Genomic DNA, 10,760 nt, shown 5'->3' on the forward strand with positions numbered 1-10,760 from the left:
TATAATTCCCTAACAGGAGGGGCAGGGAGGGGGGGTTCAGGCTCTGCTCCAGGGAGCAGGGATAGGAGCAGAGGGAATGGCCTCGGGCTGGGCCAGGGCAGGCTCAGCTGGGACAGCAGCAGGAATTTCCCCATGGAAAGGGTTGTTCAATACTGGAATGGGCTGCTCAGGGATGGGGTAGAGACCCCATGGAGGTGTCCAGAGAAGGTCTGGAAGTGGCACACAGTGCCCTGGGCTGTGTGTCCACAAGGTGGACATCGGGCAAAGTTGGACTTGATGACCTTGGAGGGCTTTTCCCACCTCAGTAATTCTGACAGGATAAGCTCTCTGAAGGCACACAGGCTCTTCTCCACCAGGTGTTCTGGGAAGAAGCTCTCCAAGTTTGGGCACAGCTTGAGGAATGTGAGCCCTCCATGGCTGTGTCCCAGGGAAGCACTCACGTTCAATAAGGAACAGGAAACAAACAACCCCCATGACAGCCACGACGACCCCAGGCACCACAAAGGAGAGACCCCAGCACGTGGACACCCAGTAAGCAGCAATCAAGGATCCCAGGATATTCCCCACTGAAGTGTGTGAATTCCAGACTCCCATGATCAAACCTCTCCTGCATAAAAAAAAAAAACAAACCAAAACAAAACCCACAAACATTCATTATAAGCATTAATCTCTTGAGAAAAGTGCATCAAAATGGCTGTGCATTTGTGGTATCAGTGAAATATATCTTATGGTTCTTTAACTGATCATTTATTTATGCTACAGTCTCCATCTGGCAATTTCAAGGCACCTAAGTATTAATGAAACTGTTGTAAATACTCTGTGCATGACAGAATTTATTCTGCCCTTACTGGCATTTAAAAACACCACTAGGGCTTGCATTTTTCTGGGTAGTTCTTTGATTAGAACAAACATGCTGATGTTGTGTAGCATGTGGACACCAAGTCTGATGCTTTTGGGAACAAAAAACCTCCTGCAAACACATTGCACTGATAATCTGATGCTTTCAAGACATGTCAGATTTGTCATGCAGAAGAAAACAAACTGTACAGGGTATGTGGAGAAAATTCAGCATTTTTTGACCCCATTCTGGACTTGCTGGGCTCTGGTAGAAGATGACATGTGCACAAGCTTGGCTAAGACACATCAGGTTCCTGCCTGCCTGGAAATCCCAGATAAGAGCTAATGCACATCAGGTCCATCTGAGCTAAGGTAAAGCACAAAAATCCCACTGAAGTCATGACAGAAGGGATTTTTTTTTTCCCTTTAAGTCATGGGAAAACTGCCTTGCCTTCAGCAGGATTTTATCTGGAGCAGCTCAACTTGAACAAACCCAAATCTTTTCCATGGCCTGAAGACAAGATCTAAGAGGTCTTCATGGAATTACAGCAGAATGAAAACAAGGACCAGGTCACTGACATTTAAACCAGAACCCTGGTCACCAGCCCACTGTGTAGCATCCTAAAACTAAAGGATGTTGCTTTTTCACAAAGCAAAGCCTGAATAAATGTACTTGTTTTGCAGAGACTCCCCAGCCTTGTTCAGCATTATATGACAGTTAACATTCTCTGCATTTCCTAATGGAAAATTAGATTGAGGCCACATCTTCTTAACTATCCTGTGGTTTATACAAAAATCAATTAATGAATTTCAATACATCCTTCTCTGTAACTGATTAACAATAATGCTCTACATATACAAAGGACATGCTACCACAGTAGCATTATTATATGCTACATGCATCAACTATTATCAGAGCCAGTAGGTTTAGCATGCAGCTCTTGCAAAATTTAAGGAAAATTACTGTATGGTGTGACAAAATAAACATCATGAGTGATCTCTGTGCAGGATTAAGATAAAAAAAACAAGCAGATGATTTAAAGAAGGTGATGAAAGAAAGGTTAAATCAGTTGCCATATGCATTTTGTCTTCTAAATTAAATTTTAAAGTTTATGTAAGTGTGTTAGAATAAAGGCCATCACACAAATGTATTTTTTACAGTTATACCTTGACAACTGTTTGGAAACACAAATGAAAACACAGGAAATTTCACATTGAAGTGACATAATAAGAGCCTTTACTAAGAGCAGTTTTAGACTGTTTATATTTGCAAGAATTATTCTAATACCATTCTGAAATAATTCATCTGAAAAAAGAGCTACCACAGAACACTGTTTTGACATGAGGGAGACAGTTCCAAGCCCATATATAAATTAAGCAGCGTAACAAAGGAAGCTCCTCTGAAAATTCTAACTGCTTTGTTTCATCTCCCAAAAAATCCCCAGAGAAGCCTAAGAAAGACATTTAAATAGAGTACAATATCACAGCCCAGAATGTACTGATCTGTACTTCCAAACCTTTGGATTATGAATCATTTACCTTCCTTTTCCAAACCAGTTACCAATACATGTAACGACACTCGGCCAGCCAGTGGTTTGCACCAACCCATTAGCTATCTGAAAGTATATAAAAAAAATAACAAATAATCACTCTCTGTCATAAATCAGGTTCCTACACAATTCCTGCTAAGTGTTGCATTGGGAAAAGGAAGTCTGCACAAATACTTCAAACTTAGAAATTTAGTAGGGGGTTTTGAGAGCATTTTTCCCCCCAGGAATAAATAAGTTATAAAGCTTTGCAGAGATTCTTCCCTCTACCTACATCTCTATAATTAGTTTATGATTTAAATCACAGAATACTGTAATTCAGTCACATGTTTACCAAAAACCACACTGCTCTGAGATGAACAGAGAAGTGAATTCCCCACACTTCAAGCAGCAGCATAACACTTATCTCAACTTGAACATATGGCAAAGCATGTTTGCAATCAAATAAAGCAGAAAAAAAGACAACTTTAGGGGAGACTGGGTAACTTTAGAATGCTTAACAGACATTTGTAAATAAACTGAGAGGAGGAATTTAATTTAGTATATTCAGGGTGAAGTAAGAACTATTTCAGCCTCCATATTGCACAGAACTTTAACTCATCTCAACTCCTAAAAAGCTCCCTCTCTACAACTGCACCATAACACAAATATCACAATACCTCACATGTACAATGAGCGTTTGGACATGCAACAAAAACCAACCTCACCCTAACCAACAAAAACCAGTGGGGCTGGTGGTGTGAGACCACCCTTGAGTTACAGGGCTCACTGAGCACATCCCATGGGGCAGAGACAGCTCAACCCTGAAAGAAGAATTTCCTCCCTGGAAAACGACTGATGCCAGAGGACGGGGGCAGTGACAGATTATTGGTGACAAGGTTACAAAAATGCTGTGCCCAGGTTAGTATCTCTGCATGCCACCTTGCTCACTGCCATGCCAGAGGTGAGAGTGTTACTGCAACAACACAGAAAGCAGCAGTGCAAGGTGCAGACCTGTTCAAAATGGCCCCAGGGCCACCCCTACCCTGCTGCTGACCTAAAATCCATTTCAGGCCAACAGTAAATGTTCTTGTGACACCTGATCAGAGCTCTGAAACATCTCCCACAGTGAATCTCGTTATATAAGCTGCCTGTTCCCAGCCACACCAGTGTGGGAGACTGCTCATCATTAGCAGTGTAAATGGAATTTTCCTGCAGAGAAAGCCAGGATGTGTCACTCAGGTCTTGGCAGACTGACAGAAGTAAACATGCTTGTTTTAAAACTCACCCGCATTTAACTTTGCAAAGATCTGATCTCTGATTTAACACAGAGTGAAACACATTAATTTGCTTTCAAAGATTTCTTCCACTAAAAAAAAAAACAACAACAAAAAAAACCCAAACCCCACCAGTTTTCAAAAATAAAGCCTGGGGGTATCCACACTATCACTTCTGCCTGTCATCAACAAGATATTCCAGCATCTACATCCTCCCACCCAACGACCATCACTGTGTGCAAGTGAAAAACCTCCAGTATTACCCTAAACAGCACCACGGGAGGAACTGTGAATGTCTAAATTAACACTGTGCCTACCTGGGCCATTATGTAAAACCACAGATTATGCACATTATAGAAATAACCCAATCCAAACATGGCAGTGAAGAGGCCACTGGCGAGCATCCCCCCTGTCAGATAGTACCGGATGGGCAGCCGCTCTCCGATGAGTCCACTTGCAACAAGGGAGGAAATAAAGAGAAAAGCCATCATTAAAAATGGAGATCACACCCCAAAAGCCTTCACAAATAAAGAATATTTTGTGTTGTTCAATTCTGGTTGAGGAGAAACTCTACTGGTAACTGCTGGCTGCCCTTGCAGCAGCAAAAGAACAATTTTTAGCACTCGTCAGGGGGGGGAAAAAAAAGCCCCAAGAAAACATTTCAAGTTCATTAATTGCTAAGTTCTGACATCTGCACAACCATCTTTCAGGGAGACATTCATCTGGAGCACACTGGAAGTCATTTACTTACAAAATAATTTTCCAAATTATCTGTCTCCAGCCATTTGAAGTGAGACTTGTCTCCCTTGCTAAGGATTCATGTCATGAAGGTTCTGGCTTTAGTCAATAAAAAGAAGCATCTCCAAACAGTAGCTAAGACTGCATGCTTCAAGATGGGTTTGGGACTATTTTTAGGAGGTGTCTTCTCCCATTCTTTGACTAAAGAAAGCCAGCACAATAATTTTAATCCAGTCAGTGAAATTTGGAGACTGACTGGAGACTGATTGATTGATTCACGTTCTCTGAAAAAAAGACAGACTTCAATCTGGAAAACATTTCTGCTCAAGGCAGTCAAGATTGGTGCAGGTAAAAAGCTTTCTATGTATCAGAGACTGATTCCACTGGGGCTCAGAATCATGTTGGCTTTTTTTTTTCCCCTCAGCAATCAGTTTCTCACTCTCCATCAGAAACCCTGCAGTAGCAAAGCACAGTATGACAGAAGTCACACAGCCTCACAAATAAACAGTAAAGAGAGTGGGGTTTTACCTTAAATACATTCCAACTGCATATGCACACAAAAATGAGTAATCCAGCGCTCCCAGGAGCTGTTTGTAGTTGCTCTTATCTAAGAATAATTTTCAAAACAAATGATCACTTTAAATGTACTAATTACTTCCCAACCATTTTCACATATAACAAGAAAAATGTCCATGAATGTGCACTGACATTCCATTTTCAACAGGCACATTTAGATTACAGCAGACATTTTGCCAATGTTTTATTTAACAAAAAAAAAAAATACCCTTCTGCCTCTAACATATTAGGAAAATATTGTCAGGCTCATCCTAAACTCTACCTTATTTAAAACAGCATTTTGGAAAAGAAGAAGCATCACTTCTTACCAAGGTGCCCTTTTCTTATAAGGCCTTAGGCAAAAGCAAATCCAAAATGCAATTTAAAAGACTTGATTAAAAGTGGTAAGATTTGAAAAAGCATGAGGTCATAACAGCCAAAATGTCTAAAAAAAAAAATAAAAATCCATCATCATAGAGGCTTTTAAATATTCAGCTTCATATGTTGTTTTTATTTTTGAATGGATAAAGCCTTTTGCATTTCATTTTCCAACTATTCACAAGGCACAGAAAAGTTTTGCTTAAAAAAACCCCACAGTTCAGCCCTGTAGAGAACAGCCATAATCACACCTAAGTGGGAACTGCAGACAGGATGGAGGGAGCAAAGGGGCTCCACCCTGATGGAAACACCAAGTCAACTCTCAAGGGACCTGAGCTCATAGCCACACAGTTTGTGAATTTATTTGCAATAAATTGACACAATTGCTATTGGCTTTGAGCATGAAGTCACAGGCATTAAACAAAAAAAAAAAAAAATTCCTTCCTTCAGTGTCACTCCCAGCTTTGCCAGAAAAACACCTGAAAGAGCAGATCTAGAGTGCCACTCCAAAGGGACAGCTTGGCAATAATGTCCATGGGAAAAGGAGGATATTTGGGCTGAGAAGTCTATATTAATAAAGTCAGTCAATATTTCAGACAGACAAACTCAATCCTCCCTTTGTCAGGGGACAAGAAACACCCTCCAGGTTTAAGTGCATCCCACCTGGGGGATTGAGGTTTTTTTTTCAGTAGATCCTGCAGCAGGAGTTAATACTCTGGATTTTGTCCACAGAAACCCCAGAAGTCAGATCTTTAATTATATTTGAAGAGAGCAGGGCTTTTTTTTTTTTAAATTGCTAATTAAAGGCTAATTAGAATGTATGGCTACACAGACTGGGGTGGACTGGCACATTGACAGAATGGACTCATCTGTTTCACTGATGTTTCTGGTAGTAATAAAAGTGTCAAGGAATGATTCAAAGTCTCATTTAAAGTCAAATACAATTAAATTAAAATTTAATTGTTCAGTAGGCAAATATTTTTTTCTATTCAAGTAAAAGGCCAGGTTCATGAACTATCCATTAAGTTGTCAAGTCTCTCCTGCAATAAAGTCTCTCCTTTTTCTTCATTAAAATGGAGAGAAAAATACTCCTTCAGGCAGATAAGGACTCTGCAAAGTTCCAATTTAGATAAGAAGCAAGTAATTTCACTTAAAATATTGTTTGAATTAAACAAGCAGAAAATTACAATTGATTTTGTTCTTCACCCTTTTTTCCTAAATAGACATGCTAAAGACAAAACCCGTTTTCTGACTGAAAACTGATCTACTGAAACCATCTCTCAGCGATAACAAGTAAAATAATATCACTTGTTTAAGTGACTTTAAGTAGCAAAAAAAATCATAAGGTGTCACAACTTCACTTTCTGTGGAGAAATCAGCAAGGACATGGAAAACAAAACACCATTTCCATGCACATCTCTCACACTGAAGAAATAGCTAGAAGCAAATAATGTAATTATGAATATCAGCTCATTCTTAGGAAAGAAAAATCCAAAACAACAACAACAAAAAAAACAAGGCTTACCAAATGGCTCCCATCCACACTGAGAGGCATTAAATGGCTTTTTGACAGGCTGGATCTGGGCAGCATATTCTTTGTAGGAGTCAAGTTCAACTTGACTTGAACAATGCTTATGCAGCTCTCCCTGAAACAGAAAGGACATCTGAAAATGGAAAATTCACTTGCAAACTGGGGACTGATAACTCTCCTACAGCAAGAAATTTAACAATTCCAGGTTTTTATGTACCTATGTCAAACCTACCACCATCAGTAAAAATGTTGGTCCTTATGTGCTGGTTTTTGCACATATGACATTTAATGACATTAATTGCTTGGTATTTCGCTGGGTGAAGCCACCATTAGATGAAAGAGTAATGACATGGTTAGAAAAAGCATTCAACAGTAAACTGGTGTTCCTGACAGTGAAAAATCTTTGAAATTCTGCACTAACATCAAGTACTTTGGCCACTGTCACTCCTCAGTTTTATGCAACACAGCACTGGGGGAACTTGGGTTGTGTTTGGCAAGTTATAAACACTGAAGATTAAAGTAACAAACCAAGAATTAGAGAATTTGTGTCATCAGCTTCACTGGGAACAGCCACAAGGGTATAGACAATGATGACCACAATGCTCAGCAGTACTGGGAACACTTGTAAATGCCAGTGGAATGTTCAACTCATCAGTTATGAGCACTTTTTTCAACCATAAGAATGTAAACCTCTCAAGTATCTCTGGTTAGATTAATTCACATGAATTAAGTGTAGGCACAGCTGCTTCCAGCTCAAACCCCAGACTTACATGCAATATTCTAGGTGTGGTCTCACTAAAGTTTATCTAGCAAATATCACTGTGTGCCAGAGCTATCAGTCTTTCATCTTGAAGGTATTTCAGGTTAAAGTTTAACCCTGTCTTTCACAACAGGAAATACTGAAAATGACAACATCCTTGTCTGACAGGAGCAGGAGGATGTTTAAACAAGGACACCACCTCTTACCTTCACTATACTGATAGGTTTCCTTGATAGATGGAAGCTGGCATACAGCAGGAAAGTGAGAGAGAAAATGAAAGCTCTGTACCTACAATACAAAAGAAGGGAAAAAAAAAAAGAAAATTATTTTATTTAGATTTTCTTTTAGATCCAAGTTGCACTAAACCACTTCACAATTCATTGATAATACTGGAATAGTGGAAGATGAATTTTTGTGTTCTCCACAGCCTGAAGAACCACCCTCCCAAGTGATGCAGCTTCCCATCTGCTCCACCTGCCTGGTGGCACATGGGAAGAGGCAGGACAATGTGGCAGCACCCTGAGCCCACAGAGCTGACCTGCTTGGTGTGCAACCCTCCTTTTGGGGCTATTAAATATCAGCTCAAAATTATTAAATATTGGCTCAACACACTGACACAGCCAGATTCCATACCTCCCTGTCCTGCTGGGTTTTGTGGTATTGCTAAGACGTAAGTGATGGCTCTCTTAATTGTCAGTTTGGACAATTCCTTCTTTTCTTACTGCTTTTAGGATTTTGCTTTCCTTTTGCCTTCCTCTAACTTCCTCTTCCTCCTTCCTAGTAGGAATCAGAAATTTCCAGAGATGGACAAAGGGACTGACATTGGAGCACAGGAACAGAATTGAGCAGCTTTGGGAAAAGGAAGGAATTCTCCTTTGTACCTCACTGGGATCCTTGGGTCTTTCTCTACAGTTCAGCTGAATTAATAGGGCATCTTAATTTCACTATCACTGCAAGCATTAAACAAAGATAATAATCTGACCTATTCAATTCCTTATCTGTAGTTTCAGTTGTTTAAGGAGAGCATTTTGTGGATTTGTGCTTTTAAAAATACCCAAAGTGTGTCTACTGGCTCCTTCTAGCCTTGACCTTAAAATTAACTTCTGCAAATATAAGTACATATATACATACAAACATCTGATATCACACTGCCTACTATAGTCGCTGATTCTTAATTGATCTTTTTCAATCTTTTTTTGCCTTATGAACTTTTACATAACCAGGGTCTTGTTTTATAATTCTGGCATATTCACAGGAAAAAGAGCCATCCCACGAGCAGAGTTATTCACCCTCATGACTGGAAACATCCTCACAAGGGATAAAACTGAAATTACTTTGTTCCTGGTGCTCAACTAGTGAAAATGTCATAAAATGGCTCAGATGGAAAGTGCTTGCTCTTTCATTTGTTATTTTTTTCTTATTCACAAACAACTGACTCACTATTCTGTCTCGGGAATCACATGAACTGATGCCATAAAATTTCCAGGATTAGTTTTCCTAAAGCAAGAAGGGTTTGATTTTTGTTCGGTTTTGCTGGGGGGCTTTGCTGGTTTTTGTTTTATTGTTTTTTAAATATTGTATTAGCAAGAACTAAACCCGTAATTGTACAAGTCTGTATCACACATCAAATTACTGGGGAGAAAATACTCTTCTGACTAAAAGAAAGCTCATCTTGAGCACTCCTCCCACCTAGGATCTTGAAAATGCAATTTATTCTTTCAAATACATACCTTGCACAGAAAAGGACAAAGGCTTTACTCTCTAGCACACTCGACTAGTAAGGGTTTGTCTGGGTTTCCCAGACAAAGAATCTCACTTTTTAAATACCAGCAATATTTATTTATTATACAACTGACTGTATGTTCTTCCTGTATGTACCAAGCAACAAAAAAGCAAAAATTCTGAACAAGGCAACAGATACAAACTCACACTGTCCACAGCAAGGATCACCACCAACACTCCAAGACTTACCACTGATCTCGAGAGAACGAAGTGACAAAACGAATCCCAGGAGGAAGCTGAGCCATCTACACTACAGCTGGCACCAGACTGCAGGTGACACAATTACGTACGTGTGACAGCCTTATTTGTTCTTCTGGAAGTGCAACAAAGATCCCCCAAAGCCTTCAGATTCCACAAATGTGGAATATCTGCTGTTGGGCTGATCTCCTGGCAGTTGTTTTTTGTTTTTTTTTTTTCTTCTACCTTCAGTCACGACGTGGCAAATTCTTCACTCTGCCTTTGTTTACTGCTGATCTTCAAATAAGAGAAGCAGGTAAGTAAATAGTCTGCTCGAGTTATTGTGATATTTTCTATTCATAATATTTGAATCAGCAATTACCCATTTCAGAGGCAAATAATTAACATCACTAGACTTCACATCAAAAATCCAGTGGAGAATTTTAAGACTACATAAATTGTAGCCTCCTCTGACTTTTATAATTTATGATTTATTTTGAGAGCTTGGCATGGTACAAAGCAGTGGAAACAAAAGAAAGATGCACTCAAGAACTTGACCCAAAGCCAGCTTACATCAAAACATTCTGCTTTTGTCCCAGAATGACTACAAACAGGCAACTCCTCATCTCACAAAGCCCTGTTTGAGCACATCAGAAACATCCATGAGCTTGCAATTTGTTCAAAAAATGGCTGCAGTGTTTCCAGCCTGGAATAAGAGACTCCTCCAACTTGAGTGGGTGCTGCTAAACAATGCTGCCAGCAAGGCTTGACCAGCACTCCCTCATCCATCCCATTTCCCTGACCCATTATCAGCACTGCACAAAGCTCCACATCATCAGAAGGCCTTGGAAAAGGAAAAACCAAGTTTTTTCATTACTTGAGCTCCCTACACCAGCCCAAGGGAGAAGGCAGGATCACATCTGTCCTCAGTATACAGGGAAGAGAGAGACTGTGCTGGTTTGGTTTAAATTTTGATGAAGTTCCTCCTGTTTGTTCCATCATGAGCTGAAGCCCCCTGACAATAAAAACCCTCACACTTTATTCCAGGTACTGCAACAGGAATTGGCTGCACTGTTACCTGGCAGCAGCTCAAGGCAGGTGGCAAAAGGAGCTGTAGGCAAAAGGTGTGACTGCAACTCATGCGTGCAAAGCCAGCCACCCCAGCAGGATGCTGGGCACACTCCAGGGTCTGCAACGAC

At 40.1% G+C, this 10,760-nt stretch overlaps 1 protein-coding gene across 1 annotated transcript in view; it reads right to left on the minus strand.

Moving 5' to 3' along the window:
- The window catches only part of SLC37A1 (solute carrier family 37 member 1), a 28,040-nt gene extending 18,411 nt beyond the window's left edge, over nucleotides 1-9,629 (minus strand). The window contains exons 1-7 of the mRNA XM_062515206.1: nucleotides 9,574-9,629; nucleotides 7,809-7,890; nucleotides 6,837-6,957; nucleotides 4,907-4,985; nucleotides 3,958-4,093; nucleotides 2,377-2,453; nucleotides 441-607 (exon numbers count right to left, since the gene is read on the minus strand). Of these exons, the coding sequence (XP_062371190.1) occupies nucleotides 441-607; nucleotides 2,377-2,453; nucleotides 3,958-4,093; nucleotides 4,907-4,985; nucleotides 6,837-6,957; nucleotides 7,809-7,890; nucleotides 9,574-9,629 (718 nt within the window). The remainder of the gene's footprint in view (nucleotides 1-440; nucleotides 608-2,376; nucleotides 2,454-3,957; nucleotides 4,094-4,906; nucleotides 4,986-6,836; nucleotides 6,958-7,808; nucleotides 7,891-9,573) is intronic.
- Between the last annotated feature and the right edge of the window lie 1,131 nt (nucleotides 9,630-10,760).

The sequence above is a fragment of the Cinclus cinclus genome, chromosome 2 (assembly GCF_963662255.1).
Source record: "Cinclus cinclus chromosome 2, bCinCin1.1, whole genome shotgun sequence".
NCBI classification, from domain to species: Eukaryota; Metazoa; Chordata; class Aves; order Passeriformes; family Cinclidae; genus Cinclus; species Cinclus cinclus.